This window comes from Podarcis liolepis (genome assembly GCF_965112155.1).
Source record: "Podarcis liolepis genome assembly, chromosome: 5".
In the NCBI taxonomy this organism is placed as follows: Eukaryota; Metazoa; Chordata; class Lepidosauria; order Squamata; family Lacertidae; genus Podarcis; species Podarcis liolepis.
In genome coordinates, this window is record NC_139556.1 from 103,862,223 (window position 1) to 103,884,543 (window position 22,321).

At 50.9% G+C, this 22,321-nt stretch overlaps 1 protein-coding gene across 13 annotated transcripts in view; it reads left to right on the top strand.

Moving 5' to 3' along the window:
• Nucleotides 1-22,321, top strand: part of DLG1 (discs large MAGUK scaffold protein 1) — a 76,792-nt gene that overhangs the window by 49,024 nt on the left and 5,447 nt on the right. For 6 of the 13 annotated variants that reach the window (XM_083504042.1, XM_083504031.1, XM_083504032.1 and 3 more), the window contains 10 exons: nt 777-921; nt 1,779-1,905; nt 4,428-4,584; nt 5,230-5,332; nt 9,819-9,933; nt 11,944-12,120; nt 13,414-13,483; nt 17,187-17,286; nt 20,860-20,901; nt 21,823-21,873. In XM_083504042.1, the coding sequence (XP_083360168.1) occupies nt 777-921; nt 1,779-1,905; nt 4,428-4,584; nt 5,230-5,332; nt 9,819-9,933; nt 11,944-12,120; nt 13,414-13,483; nt 17,187-17,286; nt 20,860-20,901; nt 21,823-21,873 (1,087 nt within the window). Of the gene's footprint in view, nt 1-776; nt 922-1,778; nt 1,906-4,427; nt 4,585-5,229; nt 5,333-9,818; nt 9,934-11,943; nt 12,121-13,413; nt 13,484-17,186; nt 17,287-17,709; nt 17,744-20,859; nt 20,902-21,822; nt 21,874-22,321 lie in introns of all 13 variants that reach the window. The other 7 variants (XM_083504034.1, XM_083504038.1, XM_083504039.1 and 4 more) reach the window with 2 other exon arrangements.

A 22,321-nucleotide genomic window follows, 5' to 3' on the forward strand; every position in this document is an offset into this window, starting at 1 on the left:
GCACATTGCTAAAAGCATTAAGACCAACAACCAGAAGTCCTTTAAAGGTGTTAGTAGCAGGATACTGTTGGGGCGGCAGTTGGACCCTCAGATTAGGATGGTTGGCATTAAATTTCTATACCACCTTTCATCTGAAGATCACAGGGCACCGTGCAATATAATAACAGAAAAATAGCATCATAATAACAAAGAAAAACAATACCCCACCATAGTTTAAAAGGCCATAGATTGTAGTATAATTTGCGTGGCAAGCACGTCAGAGGAGGATAAGGAGATTGTGGGGAATCTGAACGAATCTCTTGTGCCTGTCTTCACAGCAGAAGAAAGGGCGGATCCCAGTGCCAGAACTCACTTTCACAGGAAGGGAGTCTGAGAAACTGTTAGTGGGTAACCATTTCAGGAGGACTTTGTGAGGGGGCACCCCACGGGACCCCACCTGCACAAGGTCCTGCAAGATAAATGCCCTGTCTTCCTCTGAGAGCACCTTTGGAGGAAGGGTCCCTCATCCGACAGCCATCCAGAGTGGGGGCTTCTTGGAACAGCAGGACCACCCTGGAACGCACTGCTCCTGGACGTCCCAAATTGGCTTTTTTTTTAAAGACCATGTCGGTTGAGGCCAGTGAAAGCTGTTTCCAGTGGGAGTGGACAGCTGAGGCCCTTCTAGACACAAGGAGGTGGAACTCTGAGCAAAGCGCAGGCTCCTTCCCTACTGTTGTACGTGTGGGGTCAGAGACTTCTTAGGGATGAGTTCATTTGGTCTCCCCCTCTCTCTCTAGGTCAACAGCGTTTGCTTAGAGGAAGTGACACATGAAGAAGCAGTGACTGCCTTAAAAAACACCTCCGACTTTGTTTACCTGAAAGTGGCAAAACCCACCAGCATGTTCATGAACGACAGCTACGCCCCGCCAGACATCACCAACGGTGAGTTGTTCTCTGGCAACCGGCGATTACTGCACTTCGGCTCCTTCCTTTGACTGAGGCATTCATACCTTGTACGGTGTGCTTGTAAAAGGAGATTTTCAGATTCTATGCTTGCTGGTCCGTTTCCTTTTTTTCGGTTATGTAAAAGTTGACATAAGCAATAATTTTCAAGAAATAGTAACTTAATTATTACAAAATCTCAAGGTGGCCTGGATATGGGAAAATGTGTTCATCTCATTAGGTTTTTAAGAGAAAACAAGGCTTCAATCTGTTGAAACAGTGGCTATGACTAACTTAGGGCTATTATTTTCAATGGGCCTACTTAATTTGGGAAGGACTTAATTGGATACAACCCCCAAGTTCATTGCATCTGTGCAGAGAGTTGTTTTTCTTAGGATGGGGCCAGGAGGGCTGTAGCTTTGCATGCAGGAGATCCCAGGCTCCACCCAGTGGCAGCATCCCCTGCTGTCTCCTTGAAATTAAGGTAGATGCACCTGAGGCATGCTATAACTTAAAACTCTGCAGGCATTTACAAGGAAGCTGTGGTCCAGCTGAAGGAATGCTGGATCCTGTGCACAACTTTAGCTCATCTAAATGGCCATCCAAAGAAGCCAGCCCCCCAGCCAGCTGTTGGGAAGGTCAGTTTCCCCCCTCTCTCTCCCCGTGAGTGCAGGAGGCGGCTTGGCCCAGACATGAGGAAGCAGCTTGTGGGGGAAGGAGGCACTGGCAGAGTTGAAGGCAAAAGATTTGGCTTCAGCGCAAATGGTTTGCACAGTTTTTTCTGATGTGCCAATAATTTAAGTTCCCACATATGACACTTGCACAGAGTTCACCATCTACATTTCTCTCCTTCCCAGCTTATTCTCAGCCTGCCGACAACCACATCAGCCCATCAACCTACTTGGGGCAGACCCTTCCGCCAGCGTCGCCAGGGAGATACTCCCCTATCCCCAAAGGGATGCTAGGAGATGATGAGATCACCAGGTAGGGAGCTGCTGGGTCCCTTGCAGAATGTCCCTCAAGGCTCCTGCACCTCTTCTGGACCCACACGTCCTGCCGCAGTGGGGACATAGGTTTCCAGGCAGGAGTTGATCATGGCGAGGGTTTGCCAGACATGCCTTCCTCTTAGCACGTATCTCCCTTTCATCCTGAGTTTGTGCTTCTTCAAAGTCCTTGACGCCTTTATGACCCCTTTGGTCAAGGCTGTTCTCCAGTTGGAGCACTCGCAGGCCAGTGATTCCCAGTTGTCAGTGTTTATACTACTTTTTTTTAGATTTGCCTTGAGAGCGTCTTTAAACATCTTTTGTTGTCCACTGGTATTTCATTTTCCATTCTTAAGTGGGGAATAGAGTAGTTGCTTTGGAAGATGATAATCAGGCATCTGAACAACATACCTAATTGTTTTATCCCACAGAGCCATAGGTGGGCTCACAGAGATCCAGACACTTAGATTCCCAAAGAAGGCTTCCCACACTACCAGGTTGATTGGTGGTTTATTACAGATCAGGGCCTTCTTGGTAGTGGCGCCCACCCTGAGGAACACCCTCCCACCAGATGTCAAAGGAAAAAACAACTACCAGACTTTTAGGAGACATCTGAAGGCAGCCCTGTTTAGGGAAGCGCTTAATATCTGAAGGACTATTGCATTTTAATATTTTGTTGGAAGCTGGCCAGAGTGGCTGGGGAAACCCAGCCAGATGGGCAGGGTATAAATTATTATTATTATTATTAGGAAAAAACAAAACCACCACAAAAGGTCTGAAGGCTCCCTTCTTGCCCCTGTTTCCAGCACTCTGTGGGGCAGACTCCCCAGCAAGAAGATGACTTGTCTGCCCCCAGGCACTGGAGCAAATGTACTTGATACAGTAGAGCAGCCCACAGGTGGCCATGATCTCCACCCCAGCCAAGGTTCCCCACAGGTGGCTGATATTGCTCTAATTAGGCCTGGAGCCTAGTATCCCATTCCCATGGATGACGACAACTCCCTTCCTTGAGCTGGTCAATTAACCTGCTTCCCAAGTGTGTTGCATGAAAGCTTAGTGTTACAGCTGCCACCAATTGTGAGTTTATCTTGAGTATTCAGCTGGTGCTAGCAGAGCTCCTGGAACAACTCACTGATGGTTCAACACAACCAGTCCAATGAAGTTGAGGCTGAAGAATCATTGCTCTGACATGGGTGATCTTCGCTTCTTCCACTACACTGACATTAGTTCACCTGTCTTCCCAAGTGATATGTAACATTATTCAGAGACACCATTGATCGAATCTTTTGAGGAGTTGGAGATGGTGTTTATAAGTGGTCCATGTTTCACAAGCATGTAGTAAAGTTGGTAGTAGAATAGCTTTGTAAACGAGCATTTAGGTTTCCCTGCAAATGTCCTAGTACTCAAACACTCTGTGCTTCAATTGGGAGAAAGCTGCACTTGCAGAGCTCTGGCGATGCTGGATTTTGGCATCAATGTGTGGAAATATAACTGCCCAGGCAGGAGAAGAAATGTTACACCATTAAGTTGGATTTGTGGCACTGTGGAAGGGTTGTTTTGTGCTTGTTGGTGTTTCACTTTGGTTTTTGGGATATTGAGCGGTAGGCCATCCTAAATGTATTCACAGAAGCTTACAGGAAACTTGGCTTATCGCTCAGTATACCAAAAACCAAAGTGCGCGCACACTATGTTGTCATCAGCATATTGAAGCTCTATGGTGGAAGTTGTGGGAACCCTATGTTGGCTATTTACAGTTTAGTAGCTTCAGAGAGCTTGCTGGGGAGACCATGCATTAAAAAGGGACTCAAAAATAACTTAAACAAGGTTTTAATAACAAAAACAAAAACTCCTTATATACTAAATACACCAACAACAAACCAGACCCAACCTCCAACCCATCCCCCAGGGTAATGGGAGAGGAGCTAGGTGCTGCTCCTTATATACTAGACCCAATTGCTGACACAGCTTGATGAACACAACTCAGCAGCACCTGCTATGTTTCACAGCTGTAAGACTGGGTCTCGTTATTTTGCCCTGGCTCTTAAAGACATACACAACTTGTGAAACAATAACGAACCTTCACAGTTTAAGGTGACCATTCAACACCCTCCTCTTCGCTTACAAGGCTTCACCAGGCAGAACCGCCCAGGGACCTGGTCCACCTGGTGGAGGCGGATCAGCTTCAGAGGAGTGGGCAAGACCCAGGCAGGTGGGAGAAGGAAGGGTAACCGTATTCCCCATAGGCCCTGTCTGGCCAAGACAACCAGCCTCGCAGTTTCATGACTGGCAGTTTCTTTATTCTTTATTCTTTTCTTTATTATGTTTTTATATATGTTGGAAGCCGCCCAGAGTGGCTGAGGCAACCCAGTCTGATGGACGGGGTACAAATAAAACAACAATTACTACTACTATTATTATTATTACCATTGTTGTTATCGTTAACTGACTAAAATCTGAAAAGGTGTTTTGAGTTCTAGCCCTAATATTGGCAGGCTAATGGCGGGCATTCTCTCCATCTTTCAGGGAGCCACGGAAGCTGGTGCTCCATCGAGGATCCACAGGGCTTGGCTTCAACATAGTGGGAGGAGAAGACGGCGAAGGCATCTTTGTCTCCTTCATCCTTGCAGGGGGGCCTGCAGATCTCAGTGGCGAGCTCAGGAAAGGAGACCGTATAATTTCAGTAAGATGACTGAAAGGGGAAGAGCAGGACTCTCCCTTTTCCTGACTCTGCTTGTTTTTTTGACCCTTGAGGAAGGTGGGCAGCATGTAGCCAGCCCATGTGGGGCACTGAGTGTGGGGCAGTGTGCTTCTTGGAACCACCAGGGGGACAGTTCTGGGTCTCACCAGCATCTCAGTCCACAGGTTGTCCCTTGGAAGGTCTTGCTTTATTTATTCATTGCATTGTATCCAGTCTTTTCTCCCAGGAGCTCAAGGTGGTCTACATGGTTCTCCCCCCCCCCTCATTTATTCCCCACAACAACCCTGTGAGGTAGATTAGCCTGAGAGGCAGTGATGGGCCAAAGGTCACCCAACGAGCTTCATGGCCAGGTGGGGATTTGAGCCTGGTCTCCCAAGTCCTGGAATCCAGCGCTCTACAATCTACACCACACTGCCTTTTTATTACTTGTGTATATATCTGTGATATTTATAAACCATCCACCAAGTTCTCTGTGCAGTTTACATAATTTTGAGGGTCTAGGATAGGTCAGCAGAAGGTGCCGGAGTCTGCAGCATCCTGCCCCTGCTCAAAGATCCCAGCCTTCACATTCTGCGCAATGTCCCTCCTTGCTTTCCTAAATATTCTGTGTTTACATTTGTTTTGCAGGTAAATGGTGTAGACCTCAAAGCTGCAACTCACGAAGAAGCAGCTGCTGCCTTGAAAAACGCCGGCCAAGCTGTCACCATCGTGGCTCAATACCGTCCAGAAGGCAAGTGAATTGCTGAGTTAATCCACCTGTCCTGCAGGGGAAAGCTGCGTTGATCAAGGCGTGGGGGGCGGGGAAGGGGGTTAGGGTACTGGCAGCAGCAGGCAGAAAGAACATCTCTGAACGTGAGCAGAATGTGCCCACATGAAGCCCCGAGTTGGTTGGTTTCCCACCATGGGTTAGTGTTTCAGAGAAGGACACTGCAGCCCCCCGCCCACGTGCTCAGGGCAGGTGAGGTCGGCATTGCAAGGGGCCACGGGATGTGTCCTGCTCCTGGAATCTGTCGCGGAATCCTGTTCCTGTGCCAATGACTAACCTAAAGGGTTTTGCCAGCCTGACTCCCCCCCCTGCAACTGTTGGCTACTCCTCATGTATACTCCCTTTCTTCCATTTCTTATACATGCCCTTTTTAACTCACAGCTCCTCCGTAAGCTCCTTGTGCAGCCACGTTGGTTTCCTTTGATGCCCCCCCACTTTTCTTTCTTGTTGGTATTGTCTGCATTTGGGCCTTCAATATTTTTCCTTTTAGAAACTCGCATCCTTCTTGGACTCCCTTCTCTCTGAGTATTTCTGACCCTGGGATCTCACCCAGGAGCTCCTTCAGCTTTTTGAAATTGGCCTTCTTAAAGTCCAGAGTGTGTGTCTGACTACAGTATACTCAGTTTTCCCTTACCTCTGTATCCTGAAACCCAGGAGAACATGATCGCTTTCTCCCAAGTTTCCAAGTACTTCCACTTTGTTGATCAGTTCCTCCCTATTGGTGAGTACCAAGATAGATAATCTGCTTGTTGCTTCTTCCACCTTCTGGGAAATAAAGTTGTCAGTGAGGCAACAGAGGAATTTGTCATTCTTGGCAGAGTCGTGAGTCCCAACAGTTATTGGGGAAGTTGAAGTCCCCCATAATTACCAAACATTCAAAAATAAGAGCTATACTAATCTGCTCTAATAAGGCACCACCCAAGTCTTCAGTCTGGCTTGGCGGTCTATAGCAGACACTGACAGTAAGGTCACTGTTTCTCCTACAATTTTTACCCATATACTCTCAATCTGTTTTTCATGCTCCAGGTCATGGATTTCTTCAAATGTACGCATCCTTTATATATAATGCTGCTACTCCTCCCTTCCTGTGTGGTCTGTTCCTTTTGAACAGGTTATACCCCTCAATTCCTACATTCTAGTCATGAGTCTCATCCCACCAGGTTTCAGTAATGCCTACCAGGTCATAGTTGCCATCCTGTACTGAAAGCTGCCATTCATCTTGCTTGTTTCCCATATTCTGTGCATTTGTGTAGAGACAACTGAAACCACGAGACATTCCCTGCAGCTGTTTCCTTCCTGCCCTTTAGCAGGTTTCTAGAGCACCACCCCAGTCTCCTGTGCACCAGTGAAGCTCTTAACCCCAGTGTCAGGTGTCCTTTTGACATTTGTCTTGTGTTTTCTCCCTCCCCCTCAAAATCTGGTTTAAAGACAAACATAGCGCAGGTGTTGCAGGTCACTGCAGCAGCTCCCTCACCCTCCATCTCTCTTGGTCCTATGCACACCGAGAGACAGCGCTCTGGGCCTCCCCCTTGAACTCTCCCATTAAACACCCTTGCAAACATCCCTGTTGGCAAGCTCCCAGCATCTCCACTGCGTTAAGGTTGCCGGCTGCTGGCTGCTGGCTGCTCCCTCAGGCTGGCTTCCTCTCAGCTGTCACTCCTCCCCATCTGATCTTGTGCTCCAGCAGAGCAATCAGCCACACCCTCAAGCTCCCAAAGACACAGGCTTCACTCTCTTCAGTCTCCTCCAGCAATCCTTCCCCCTGTTTGCAAGGCCAGTTTGCAGGCCCTGGTCACGAGCTCCCAGAATCTGCACTGAGCTACGTTTGAAGAGGGACAGAAACACCTTTGCTCCCAACATCTTCTCTTCCGGGGCAGAGAGTTGGCTGTTCAAAACAAGATTGGACAATATTCCAAGAAAATCTCAAAAAGTACTGTGATAATGCAAATCTCCTGACAGATTTAGATTGAATCTTGAATTACAAGGAAACCATAAAAGTAAAAATTACTCTTGATAAGTAACGAAAAAAATAAGAAAGTTCATATAGATAAATAAGGTGTAAAAGGTACAATGCGGTGAATCGGAAGTTAAAGTACAGTGGTGCCTTGGGTTACAGATGCTTCGGGTTACAGACTCCACTAACCCAGAAATAGTACCTCTGGTTAAGAATTTTGCTTCAGGATGAGAACAGAAATTGGGCAGCGCCTCTCTTCTATTAGATTCACTGCTCCCCTCCCCGCTTTGGGGAATGCTTTCTCCCTCTGAGAAACTGGAAACTTGTAACTCTTCCCTGACATATACCCTGCCTTTTTCCCTGACGGGCTCAAGGCAGCTTACAGATAAAATAGGAGCGGCTAAAAACACATAGAGAGAATGAAACTATCATTGGAAAACAAACATAGAATTAAAACTATCTATTGATATAAATATAAAAGGTCTATTAAGAACATACTGATAATTACAGTGAAAACAGCACAGCACCAGCTCTCCGATCACAATCGTCTGCTCTGGTTATCTGTGCCAGCTGGAGGTGGGAAGCTTTAGTTCCCAGGTAAAATTCAACTTTCTGTTCACTAAGTTAAGTTACTTATAGTGTTGCTTTCCAATAGCACTTCAGGCAGGAGCCTGAGAAATAGGCTTGTGCCATAGAAAGGAGGGTCTGAGCCAGCCAGGTTCCCCCCACTTGCTGATCTCCAAAGCTCCGCCCTGCAGGAGGCCGCCAAGCCCCTGGCCCCTGGGTCTGGCGCTGCTGGGAGTCCAGCCGCTGTCAGCAGAGCAGGTGGCGCTGCTGGCGAAGGAAGGAGCTGCTTGTCGCCATGCGCCCATGTGTGCCATTTCCATAATGGGCAGAAGCAGCAGGCAGGCGGCTGGGTGAGTTGGGCATGGAAGCCCCTCCCGGCACCCAGGCTGCCTTTTCCCCAGAGGTGCTTTGTGTTTCTTCATCCAAGCCTACGACCTTCACTGCTGATTTCTCCTTCTGGCTGAAAGAGACCACTGTGTCCTTTCAAGAGATGTCCAGTTTCTCTTTGATGGGATCGTGATCTGGACTCTGCAGCCAATTGTGGGGGAGGGTGGGGGAGGAAGTCAGGATTGCCAAGGCTGCCGTTGGCACAACCCTCTCTGCACCTTCTGGAGCAGGTGATGGTCCTGATGGGCTCCCCTTCCCTTGCTCTGCATGTGCTCCCAGCTTGGACTGGCTTTAATCTGAGTCACGTGGGCAGCAGGCAGAGACGGCGGAGGTGTGGCTTCTGCCCAGGAGGACTGAGAAGCAGAGCTGCCGTGAGTTCTGCTGCTTCCTGGCTGCTTTAGTGAAAGGTGCTTGGCTTGCTTTGGCTGGACCCGTCCGCTGGAGAGAGGCATGTGAGTAGAGAGCGCCATGAGATCAGACGAGCAAACGCAGCACTGCCAGGGTTAGCAGGGGCCCCTGGTCGGGGCTTCGTCTTGCTGGAGAAGGCAATCCAGTTAGTGCAGATTAGAGTGGGAGGAAGGAGGGAGATGCAACTGGAGTGTTTTCTTGCAGGTGGCAACCAAGTCGTTGCAAAAAATCTCCGCCAGAATTACCCCTGCAAGGGCCCTTTGCAGGCTCTTTGCTCTGGCTGGCTGGCCAGGAAGTGTTCACAGAGCCCCTGGCGCTACGCTGTGCAAAGGATTCTCCTTGCTTAGAAGCAGCCATGGTGCTTCTGGTGTTGTCTTGTTGCCACAGACAGTGGTCTGGTGGTTGGTATCCAGAGAGGGGAATTTTCTCCCCCAGACGTTTGCCAGGCATGTTCCCTGCAGGCATACCTGGGGGGTAGGGGTAGCTTGTTGAGCTGGTGGTCGGCAGAAGGTAATTGGGATCTGCCAGTAGATCGGCAAGGAGGGTTTCTGACTCCCAGCTGGCTAACCAATAGCAACAACAAACGGCTTTCTCAAGCTACGTTAGGCTACTGAAATGAATAAAGCCAACCCAGAACGGACTGTGGCGATGAGCTCAGTTCAGTCCTGGGTTCAAAATGCCCTCTTGTGCGCTAGTTGTCCTGCCTTGTGCAGACGGCTCTTCTGGCAAAGGGCAGAGTAGATCCAGCAAGCCTGAAGTCTGCCCATTCTGGGCCGTGCTGGGTCCTGTCTTGGAATTCCATATTGTAATTCTGCATGGCTCTGGGGACTTGGGTGTGTGCTTATTTTTAATATTTTGTTTTATATATACTGTGGATTTAAACCATTTTGTTTTGAGCCACTTCAATTGAAATGTGGTGTGCACATTTTCAGAGTTAAAATTCTGGTTTTATGCCAGGGAGAGAAAGAGTGTTGGAGAGACTTCACCGTTTGTCACAAAATCTAGACTGCGGAAAACACAGCAGAACTTGAAGCCTTTAGAGGGAGCACACTTTGCAGCAGCAGCAGCAGCAGCTGTTGTGGTGGTGGTGGTAGGGTTCTAAGATGCTGACTGGTTTTCATTTCTGTTTGTCAGAATACAGCCGTTTTGAAGCTAAAATACACGACTTGCGAGAGCAGATGATGAGCAGCAGCATCAGTTCGGGGTCAGGGTCCCTGCGGACAAGCCAGAAACGGTCTCTCTATGTCAGGTAAGTTGCCTTCTGAGCCAGTTGGTGGGACTTGCCCAGGAGCTGCTCTTTGGTGACTGGGCTTGTTCCTCAGAGGATGCGGAGACTGTGGCGGCTGCACAGGATGCAGCTTTGCTGGGCGCTTTCTTTCTGGTTGGCTCAGTCACCTTGGAGCAATCAAATGGTCTTGGGAAAATTGGCTTTCTTGCTTGAATGCAATTTTCAAGTTCAAGAATATGCCAGAGCAAGTTGCCAAGGTTTGCTGGCATGCCCCTAGGAGGGCAGCAGGGGTCTCCCAGAATTCTGGTTCTGCAGGCATGTGTTGCACTGTGACCTCCCCAAGGGGCAGAATTGCTGACCAGGGTTGCACCTTTGTCTGTCACCCAGTATGGCAAGCTGGCTTATGGAGAGCTAGCAGTGGCCAAAGGGATTCCATGATGGACGGAGGTGGAGGAGGGTGAGCTGACCGACTGGAGGGCTTGCTGGTTAGTGGCCTTGCAGCTTAGCGGTTCCGGGGCAGAGCGCTTGCTGAGGAGGGGCCACTGGCAGGCAGCCTGTGCCTCCATTGCTGAAGTCGGGAGGCTTGTCAAAAGGGCAGCTGACTGCAAGAGGGTGAGGGGGGCGTTCTGCCTTTCTCTTGGGGAGAAGGAGAGGCGGTGGTTGGCGGCTGATGTTGTTGAACAGTCAGTAGCTGCAGATGTGGGAGGCCACCTGCCTGTCAGAAACCTCTGTAAGCTCCACTGCCCCATTCTCTCATTGCCTGGTACATAAAGAGGGGACTTGGGTGTCGGAACACACCTGGGGGGGCACACGCAGCCCACGGACCAAGACAAACCTCTCCAGGCATCTTCCTGATGAAGCGCAGCCCGGGACATCCATAAATTTTCAGTCCCGATGTGCACTAGCGACACATATCCGAAGATATGTTCACACTCAATCAGCAGAGTAGAGCTTAGGTGTGGCATTCTAAGTAATTTATTAAGCAATATATACAGAGCAAAGCAATCATGGCGTCCTCACACATCTTCTCCAAGAGAGAGAGAAAGTAAGTAAGTACAAAAGTACACTTTCCAAGCCTGGAAAATAAACACAGACATGTGATGTAACAACCACATATCCAGCAACGGGAGACTGAAAATGCTGACATCCGGAACATCAGAAGAGCCTGCAGAATCTGGCCCATCTAGTCCAGCAGCCTCTTCTCCGAGTGGCTGAAGGGCTGCCTTGACTGCTGGCTCCTTTGTTTGGTCTACTGGGTCTTGAGTGTCCTTCCCTCCATGGGTGAAAGTCTCCAGGCAAGGACAGGAGGCTCAAGTCAGATCTTTGGGGACAGGCCTATTTGTCCTGCTGGTGCTGGTAGGGTGCAAATGAAACCCTGTGCTTCATGTCCATAAGACTGAGCTTCTGATCAGCAAGAGGAGGACTAGACCATGTTAATTCATAATGATGCCTTGACAAATTTCTCTGAAACTCCTTGGGCTTTTGAATAAATGGTTTCTTCTCTCTTGGGTTTTCCATCTTTGCAGCTGTCAATAGACTTAAAAGTAGCAATGTCAAACCACAACAAGGTCTCATCACTAAGGTGGACTAGCCAGATCTGTCTTTTGCAGCAATAACAAAGGGTCCTGAGCAAATGTATCATGGCATAAGCTGCCACAGACTAGAGTTCTGTCTGGTCTATGAGCACTGATGCTGCAGTGAGTGTGTTGGTCTAGGAGGAGCACTTGAGTGCATTAGGAGGAGAATTGTAAGTCATTTCCTGGGCGACTGCTGGACCCCTTCTGACAGAGCAGAGAGAGAGCCAGGAGCACAAGGGGGCTCAGCGCTAGAGACCTTGTGCCTGGGGAGAGGAAGCTGCTTGCTCACACACAGCCGGCATCAAGGCGGAGCTGCTGGAGGAGAAGACTGGGCTCCTCTTCTGCCACCGCCCAGTTTGACTGCAAGGCAGTTCCAAGGGAGGCATGTGATGACAGCTTGCCAGTGGGGCCTTTGTTTTCTTACTCATCAAATGCACTCCCCTTGTGCCTCCAGAGCCCTCTTTGACTACGACAAGACCAAAGACAGTGGCCTCCCAAGCCAGGGACTGAATTTCCGATTTGGCGACATCCTCCATGTCATCAACGCTTCTGATGATGAGTGGTGGCAGGCACGGCCGGTGATGCCAGATGGCGAGAGGGACGAGGTTGGCGTCATCCCCAGCAAGCGCAGGTAGCTCGCTCTCTCCTGCTGGGGTTTTCCTCTCTTCCTGGGCCACAGCCTTCAACAAGAGGGAGTGTTGAGGAGACCCAAGACCCAAGACCCTCCCCCTTCCTGTCCACAGTCTCACAGAGCCTTGCTGGATGTCGAAGGCGGTGCCTGGCAGTATCTTTTGTACCTCCATGAATCAGAAGGAAGGGGTTGTGGTCGGCGGGTTTTTTGAGACACGGCAACTTCCCTGTCGTGAATCTTGGAAGACAGCACACCTCCCTGGGCAACTTGTTGCCTCTGCCCCCCCTAAGGAGTCACCACCACACTCCTCTTCCTCCTCTGGGGAGTAGCAGGAATTGTTCTTCACTGCAACTCCCATAGCTACCTTGTCAGGCCCCTATAATCAAACAGTTCTACCTACAGTTGACAAATATGACATAAGATGTCAAGAAACCATTTCCTGTGATTCTGGCCTTGAAGACTCTTAATTTCTGTCCTATGCATCCAAACCAAATTCCCTATTGCAGACATGTTTAAGTGTTTTAAAATGCTTCCCAGGTGTAGCACAGAGATGCGCCCCCTCCCATCTCCACATTCTGGTGGCTGCATAATTCGGCAGTTGGGCTTGTGCCCCTGATATCTTGCAGTGTTCCTGCCAGCGAGAGGGCATGTTTGGTTTGCTCCAGGGACCACCACAGTAACTCACATGGGCCTCCAGCAGCCAAAATACTCACTCTAGGTTAGTGTGCATTAGGGCCAAGTGGGTCTTAGCCTTTAACATAAAGGTTTAAAACAAAACAAAACTGGCATTTTCCTCCCCTCTCACTGTCCTGAGCAAAGCTCTCCTCTAAAGCTGCAGTGTGCGCTGGGAAGAAACCTCCACCGCCCCCTGGCAGGAAGAGCAGAGGTCCCCAGGAGCACCGCTGCTTGGTTGGAACTGGCTGTGTTGCTTGACTCCAGCAGCCAGCCTATACTGGTCTGGTGTCTGAGGCTGCCACTCCTGGCGCTTGCCACCAAGGCCTTCCTGTCCCTGATGAGGCTTGGAGAAGACAACAAAGGTTGCAGGAATGATTCCCTGCTGCAGCCACCTTTTGCAGGTGGCTTGCCCCCTCCAGCAGCCATTCAGTTCTGCTATCCAAAGAAGGCAATCGACTCCAGGCCCCTTTGCCCTGACACTCAGGCTGAAGCCGGCCAGTGCCTCCCGTGGCCTCCCTCCAAGGCCCATGTGTTTTCCAGATTGCCCCCACACCAGCTTCTGCCAGGATTTGGTGCAGGTGCTGCAGGTGCACTAATCTTCTTGTGCTTTTCTGGCAGGGTTGAGAAGAAGGAACGAGCTCGTTTAAAGACAGTGAAATTCAACTCTAAAGCAAGAGGTGACAAAGGGGTGAGTTTGGACTCTTTACACTGTTGCTGCTTTAAACTCTGTCATAATGAAAGCCTTGCATGCTCACTTCACCTACAGGCGGCGGGGGGGGGGGTGACTGGCCAAGAAAGCGATTCAGCGCCCTGTGAGTCTGGCATCTCCTAGGTGGAGACAGGACTAGAGAAATCCAGGGTAGAGCAGGAGAGGCCTCTCGGGGGCTGGCAGTGGGGACAAGGGAACCACTAGGACCTGCTTCTGAAGGCGGGGGTGTTGCCTTTGGCCCCCGCTTGCAGGCCTCCTGTCAGGGTACAGGACTGGCTACTGGGGAACAAGAGAATAAGGGACTTGGTCAGGATTCCTGGTCTGTTCCTCTCTGGAAAATCCTCCTTTAAAAACAGCTTTAGAATCAGGACAGTCTGGTCACCCAGGGGCCACCCAAGAAAACTCAAGTCAAAAGACTTTTGGAGTGAAAGCACCTGAGATGGATGGATGGATGGATGGATGGATGGATGGATGGATGGTCCATGGAATGTTGTGCACTTGGCTGTTTTGTTTCCTTTGTGGGACCACCTGGCTTCTGTCCCTTGAAGGGGTATCATGAGGAAAGGTGAGGGCTGTGGCTTCCTGGCTCCCTCCTTGACGCCCCTGGGTGCCCAGAGACAGCCTTGAAGGTACGTAACCACAGGCTTGTGGGCAGCTGGAAGGCAGCAGGGAAGGGGAGAGCAGAGTCAGGAGAGGATGGAGCAGGCCAGCCGACCAGAGAGGAAGAGCAGCTGAGGGGAGGAGACTCGGTGGACCATCAGCCATGTTACCTTTTCACAAAGTTGTGTGAAATACCATAATCTTAAGGATAGAACAGATTGTTACAGTAGACTCCAAATTAACACACCAGCAACATTATTTTAAAAAAATATTTCCGTGACTTGTGCTAACAGACATCTGTTACAGGTGCCCCCATGAAATGTATGCACTGAACACTTTTGTGTGGAAAGGAACTGTTGGGAATGCACTGGGATGGGTTTAAGCAGACTGGTGCTGGAACGGGGCTGGTCCCAGGCTGGGCTGTGTGTGCAGGAGGGCAGGGAAGCTGCAGGATGTGGGGCTGGAGCCGAGGGGTCTCCCTGGTCTCCTTTCCAGAGCCACATTTCAGCCCTTGTGCCTGGGGAAGCCTCAGGCCCTGGGCGGGGCGGGGGGGGTGCCCTAACCCTATGGCAAGAAAGAGCAGGACCCATTTAGTCACCTGGTGCAGCCAGATCCCGCTTTGTGCAAATGGGCCTTTGGGGCAGCTCACAGAGTTTGGGTGTTGCATTTGTTTCCGTGCAGCCTGCACACACAGCCCTGGTCCCGTGCCGTTTTGAAAACTGGTTGTGTTGGAGTCACAGCCTTGTATGTTGACTGCTGCCAAGTTTGCACACGGCTCCCATGTCCTAACACTGCACCAGACCCCTGCATGAGCCCCTGAGTGGAAACCAAACTACGCTTGCCATTGAGAGAGAACTGCCCGTCTTGTCTGCCTTCCCTCCTCTTAACATGGCCCTCTTGAGAGGGCGGACTTCCTCTTGTCCTGCCAGTTCTCTTTCTCTCTCTCTCTCTCCTCCCCTGTCCTCCTCTTTGTTGGTACCTTCCTGGGAACTCTGTGCATGCTTGCTGTTGGCAGGGGCTACTTTGCCTCGGGAATGTGGCAGCCTGGTCTTAATTCTAGCACCTAACATGGCAAAGCAGAAGGAGGCAAAATTGATGGTGTTGAAAACGAAGCTGCTGTGCTTGTTCCCCCCTCCATCTCTTCTTCTTTCAAACAGTCCTGCCAAGGACCACCCCCCACCCACCCCCCTTTTATGCCAGGCATCAGCCACTGACCTGCTTGTCCTTTTGCCTGGGCAAAATCAGCTTATGCCGCGTTGAGCACCCGGCGTAAGAGGAGAATGTCGAGTGGCCTGTGGGTTTTTTTCTGCTTCCTTTTCTAACCCATTTGTACTAATGATGCAATTCTGCAAAGAGGCTGTGAGAGCTTAACAAAGTTAATACACTCTTAGTACTAAAAACAAGACTCTCCTGCCTGTAAGAGCCTTAAAAACACATGGCTGATATTTTCTGCAAATCAAAACATAATTACTTCTAACCATGTTTTGTTTTTTTGCTATTGGAGCCGACTTCTAGCCACTCAGCATGCAGTAGGTGAGGCTGTTGCTCTCCAGACTCTGCAGAACAGGAAATGGCTGTTGTCTGGGAGACAGGAGAGCCCCAATGTGTCCCTCTTAGCCAGAAGGAGCCCTGCAGCACCGTGATCTCCCAGAGGTAGAGGCTTGGGCAGCTCCTACCAGGGAGGTGAATTTGCGTGGGGAGCTGCGCCCTGGGCCTTCCAGTCCAAACGGTTTAAAAACAGAGCAGGCAAAGGCGCACGCTGTTCATGGTGTGCTCTGCTTGACTAAACTGAGCTCCTGCAGCAGTTTGCTGGCATTGCAGGGGGTTGGACTAGATGACCCTTGGGGTCCCTTCCAACTTGACAGTTCCATGATTCTCTCGGTGTTGGGGAGAGGGCTTGGCTGGCTTTGAGGCTGAGCAGCTTCTTCCCAAGGGGGGCTCCAGTGGAAGAACCCCGAGTTTCAGCTGGGCTCTTCTGCCCTGCCCATTCCTCTGCTGCCACCAGGGACAGGCAGCAGGTGGCTGCAGCAGGAAGAGGAGATCAGACACGGCCAGGCAGGTCCCACGGCATTTGGGTCTGTTGGACTTCAGTGGCAGCTAAGAGACCATGCTGGCTTGAGCTGCCCGCGGTTGGGATCCAGATGGCCGGGCTGCTTCTGACATCCTCTTTGTGCTGTAGCCCCTGAGGGTCCCTGGTCCCTCTGGATATTCATGCATTGTGTGGGGTCAGGTGACTGGGGGGGGGTCTCAGTGACCCCTTGTGGTGCTTGGATTATGAGCCACGTGGATGTTCCTTCCAGGCACTGCTCTCCGGCTCAGAGATCACGACTCAGGCTGCTTTGTGCCTCTGGCTGTGGCTTCATCTGACCTTGAAAATGCCCAGGAATCCTTCCTGAGAAGATGGAGGGGGCTACATTGACTCCCTTTTATTTGTCTCCGTTGCCTAGACTGCCTTTCCGCCAGAGTTTCAGAGAGTACAGGGAGAAGAGCACACCAGGCGGCCTTATGCCCAGTCAGACCAGTGGTCCACCCAGCTCAGTCTTGTCTGCACTGACTGACAGAGGATCTCCAGGGTACTAGGCAGGGATCCTTTTCCCGCCCTACCTGGAAATCCTGGGGGAGCACCTGGGCCCTTCTGCATTCAGAGCAGATGCTCTACCGCGGAGAGGAGAGCCGCCCCACAACTTGCTCTGCAAGAGGTCCCTGTAGCTGCTTCCTGCTTCTTCCTAAGGAGCAGTTGAAGGGGGGCTGTTTCCCACTCCTGCCAGCAGCATCCGGCGGCCTGCCTGGGCTAGTGCCTGGGCTGGTGTGGGGAGCCTGCAGAGACAGAGCCCCTCCCCGCAGCCAGTGCTTCCTCAGAATGGAGCCGGCCGCTTGCTCTCCAGGCCCTTCTCCCTCCGTGCCCCAGCCCTGGCTCCTGCCGCCTCCCCTCCTAAGGAAGGGCTGTGGATCCAGCCAGCCTCAAACTGCTGCATGTTGTGGTCCTAGAAGTCGGCCTCTGCCAAGCTGCTGGACTGGGCCCCTGTGACACACTGGACATTCGACCTCCTTTGTTTTGCCCCTCCTTCCTTCTCTTCTTCAGCAGTCATTCAATGACAAGCGTAAAAAGAACCTCCTTTCCCGAAAATTTCCCTTCTACAAGAACAAGGAGCAGAGTGAGCAAGAAACCAGTGATGTGGACCGTGAGTATGTGGGTGGGGGCAGGGCAAGCGCCAGCTGCGGATGTGCCGGGGGGCCTGCCTTGCGTGCCAGACGTGGCCTTGCCTTGAAGGGGTCCCAAGAGCTGCCACAGGGGCAGAGATGCCGCCATCCTCAGGGAGGGGCTGGCCCAGCTCTCCTTCCGCAGCTGATTTGGGGGGGGGCAGCGAGTTCTGTTGGCTGCAGCTAAAAGGCAGGCGGCCTCTGGCTTTCAGAGGTGGGCTTGAGGGACAGGAGGTTTAAGTGCTGCCCTTAAAGGGGTTTCTGGCTGAGCTTTGGGCACCCCCCTGGACCCCTGTGGACGCTCTTGGGACCACCTTGCCGTAGCCCCTCATTGATATGCTACTGACGGTTATTTTCTTTGTGATTGTCTCTTTATTGCTTGCCCTCTGGGAACTTCTCTGCAGGAGATCCCTGAAGACATGGGATCAAAAGGCCTGAGTAAGTGACCCTCTTCCCAGAGGCCCCTGAGCCCCTCCTCTCACCGAGACAGAAGGAAAGGCTCATTCCTCCCGGGGTCTCTTTCCTCCACACTTGTATGCCATCTCCTCCTCCAAGTCATGCCACTTCCATTTACTTTCCAGTTGGGAGGCTGGGAAACCTTCCCCTGTTTTGCAAGCACAAAAGTCATTGAATCGTAGAGTTGGAAGGGACACCAAGGCTCATCTAGTCCAACCCCCTGCAGTGCAGGAATCCCAACTAGACATTTGGCCATCCAACCTCTGCTTGGAAGCCTCCAAGGAAGGAGAGCCCACCACCTTCCGAGGGAATCTATGCCTCTGTCAAACAGCTTGCTTGATCTGTTTCCTCTTTCTGGCTAGAACCTCTCGCCAGATGCAGGTCTGCCGTAGATCTCACCTGGGGTTCTCCCCCGTTCTCCACGAGTCCCCTGGTGTTGGCTCAGCAGATACAATGGCCAGGGGGACCCTTTCAACAAGTCTTTATGAGGGACTCGAGCTTTTTGGTGGGGATGTTTTAAAAGAGGCGCTAACTGATCCTGAAGAAAACATCATCATCATCATCATCATTATTTTACTATTATTTAATAAATTTGTATGCTATTCTTCATCCAAAGATGACATGGAAGTTCACAACATAAAAATGCAAAATGAGAACACAAAATACACGATTAAACAAAAATAGACCAGTAACCCACAATTTAAGAGGCTATAGAATGTTAATCAGCCAAACGCCTGGTTATAGAGAAATGTTTTCACAAGGTGCCTAAATATATTATTATTATTATTATTATTATTATTATTATTATTATTATTATTATTATTTATTATTTTGCTGCCCTTTATCAAAAGATTCCAGGGTGATGTACAACACCAAGAACACATAATAAAAATCATAATGATAAAATAAGCATAATAACTTCCCCTCCTTTAACAGACCATAAATTGTTTAATGGCCAGAGGCTTGGGTAAAAAGGAATGTTTTGGCCTGGCAACTAAAGACATGTAATGATGGTACCAGGCGAGCTTCTCTGGTGAGAGCGTTCCACAATCAGGGAGTCACCACAGAAAAGTCCTGTTCTCATGCTGTCACCCCCAAACCTCTCCGGTAACGGGGACATAGAGAAGGGCCTCAGATGACCAGTGTGGATCTGGGTCCGCTTGTATGGGGAGAGGCGGTTCTTAAGGTGTTGAGGTCCTGAGCCCCAACTGAAGCTGACAGAAGGCACTCCACCAGTGCAGTCAGGCCAGGATAGGTGCAATATGCTCAGATGGTCTTGCCCCCGAGAGCAGCTTGGCCACCCAATTCTGCACCAGCTGAAGTTTCCGAACTGCCTTCAGAGGCAGCCCTATTGATAACGTGTTGCAGTAATCCAGCCTAGCGGCTCCCAGAGCATAGACATAAAACCATAAACCTGTCAGGGTTCCTGTCGTGGGATGATGGGTGCTCTTTTCACAGATACTTTTCCTCTCAAGGGCCATATTTCTCTTATCGGCCCTTCAGATGGAGAAAGCCCTAGGGGGCAGGGGCAATATTTTTGCTCAGCTGCCAGTGCTGGAGGAAGCCCTGTTTTCAGGGTCTGTCATGGGCTCGTCCTGGTGACAAGTTCAGCAGCTCTTTTTGCAGATCCTCTGGAGCTGGTCTCCAGCAACAGCAAGCTAGGGGCCAGTCTTATGCCCCCCCCGGGGGGGGGGGACTCCTGCAGTTCTCCATGACCTGCAACAGCAGAAGTCATTAGGGTTTGGCTACAGGACGGGAACTGCTTCCGCCCCATGTCCAAGTCTCCACTGAAGCAACAAAGAATGCATGAGACCATTCTTCATCTTCTCAGAGTTCAGGTTGTTGAGGGAGTGACACCCAAAGACTGTTTCTTGAGGACTGACTTTATCTTTTTTAATGGTACCCAAATGCAACAAGTCTTATACCTGAAATTCCTCAAACAATTCCTCCACCATCAAAAATTCAGGATAGAGTCACTTTTTCTTGGCAGGGCGCTCTGCAGTCTGAATTTTCATGCCTCTGTAGACCTAGAAGAGGCTTACCTCCACATACCGAATCACCTTCAGCACAGAGAGGTCCTGAGGCTCCCCTGCAGCCGAAACCACTTCCAGTTCTGACTGTTGCCATTTGGCCTTGTCTCCACACAAGAGGGTTCCTGGTGGGTCCTTGTGCCTCCAGAGTATCCTTATCTATCCTTCTTTGGAATACCTCTTGGTGTGGCAGGAGTGCTCTGAAAGCTCAAAAAGATGTTTGCATGCTTGTAATTGCTGGCAGCTCACAGCTTTCTAGCCCATGAAGCAAAGAGTCACCTGTCTCCTGCCCAGTGACTTGGCAGTGACTTTGGCGGCCTTCCCTGGGGATGCTTCCAAGATGAAGATTTGCTAGGCCAGGTCTTCTTCAAATACGTTTATAGTTCCTGACAAGTTAAATGCTTGTGCCTTCGCCAAAGTTGCATTCAGAGGACGTGGGCTTCAGCAGGTTCTTCCGCACTATAGACCGCTGAACCCCTTTCTACCCCCTCTTGCCCCCTCCCAGCTCCTGCTGTGAGCCTTTGCCAGGTGACCTGGTGCGTCGCTGCAGGTGGTGTGTGAGCAGTTTAGACCAGCGGTGGGGAGGCAGAGCAGCGCTTTCAGCCTCCCAGTGGCCTTTCTGGCCTGACCCACTGAGCTCCACCGGTTTCCCCGGCTCCATCTGGCCCTCGTGGTGGCAACCCCTCTGGCCATGACACATGCTGCAGGTGTGGCAGATCCCCAAGGAGGCACCAGTGGCCTGGATGTGGACGGAGGCTCCCTCTGTGCCCTGGGCTTCTCCCACTGCCTCTGAGCTCCAGGCGGAGTTGGGAAGTCGCAGAAACGCCTCTGGGGTTTGGGCCACCATGTTCTGTGTCTGCATCCAGACGTCCTCTTGCCTTTTGGTAGAGTGCACTCACCCCAGCCCCAGCCCTGTCACATTCGTTGAGTGTGGAGAGGGAGCCTTCTTCCCTACAGAGTGCAAGTCATGGCAGCCCCGTCTGGCTCTTGCCCTTGTCTTGCTTTTCTTTGGGAATTCTTTCTGGTCTGGTGCAGCTCCTCATTTTCTCCTTCCTGTTTCCGTTTCAGAGCACGTGACGTCCAACGCCAGCGACAGCGAAAGCAGCTACCGTGAGTGTCTTGGGGCCCTTTCCCACATCTCCCTTTGGGGCTGGCTAGGAAGGCTTGCTTGGCTTTCCCTGTCTTTGCAGCTAGAAGCATCTCTCAAGGCGCCCATTTGGCAGCAGAGCGTACCTGGACTCTGCTGGGGGGTCAAGCTTTGGCTCTTGCGATGGGGCTCTTCCCCAGTCCGGCTTACCTGGGCAGGGCACCTGAGCAACGGACCCCCTCCTTCCGTGGTGCCTCCGCTCTGCTGGAACGGCCGGTTGCTGGGAGTGTGAGAGGGTCGGATCAGCAGCTGATCCTCACAGACCCCTCGCCTCTCAGGAAGCTCCACTCCAGGCAAGAGACCGGTTCTCTTTTAGCCGCATTGCTGCACTGCTGGCCTAAACTTGTGCTTAATATACTCCGTTGTTCTGTTGTTTAATTTCAGTGACAGTCTGTTCTTGTGTTTTTTTATTTTTCTCTTTTCTTACGTAGTTTTTGGCTTAAGGCATCATATCCGAAGTCTTCCACTCCCTGAGCACTCTCAAGCCGCCTGACCATAGAGTCCTGCGTCTTCTAGCCTCAATAAGATTCTAGAAATGTGGCAGGAGGGGTCACTCATAATTTCTGGGCCTGTGGCCACATGCGAAATGTTGAGTGTGTGACAAACAGCGTCCCCCAGTCGCTTCTTTAGCTATATGTTACTTAAAACTGAGGCATACCTATTAAGATCACCACAATAAACTCACCTTAATCGAAATATAATTAGGAGTAGATTGTGGCTCACCACATATATACAGAGAGTGGTGCTTATTAATTTCCTATCTGGCTTCTATACCAGTTTTTTTATCCTGAAAAGTCTTATATATGAGAGATACGTGTGTACATCTGTATTATTTTACGCAGACACTACATTCAAGCTCTAATCTGGTGTATCTGAATTTGCAGGTGGCCAAGAGGAATATGTCCTGTCTTACGAGCCTGTTACTCAGCAGGAAGGTTTGTAGCGTGTTGCATATAAAACAAAAAGCCCTGAAGGCCACAGAGGCCTTTGGCTCTCCTTTGCAAGCACACCTCCCAAGGGCTCGCTTTCAGCCCCACCAGTGCCCTTGGCTGCACTAGGACCTTCTGCGAAGGAGGTACGGAGGGCTCCCTTCAAGCTCCCAGCCGTTGCTCTGGAGTTGCTTCCTTTGGACCTCAAGTGGGGGGGGGGGGCGCGGATGGGGGTATGTGCTGTCCCAACCTGGGCTGTGGGCTGGAGGTTCCTTGCCCCTGCCGTCGGAAGGGGAAGCCCTCAGATCAATGTCTCCCGTAACTTGGCCATGGCCACAGGAAAGGCCTTCACCTGCGTTCTTGCCGAGCAAAGCTCTGGAATGAGCAGAATGCCCAACAGGGACTCCTGCTGGCAGGTGGACGGGGGGGGGGCTGGCTTAGACGAGCCTTTGAC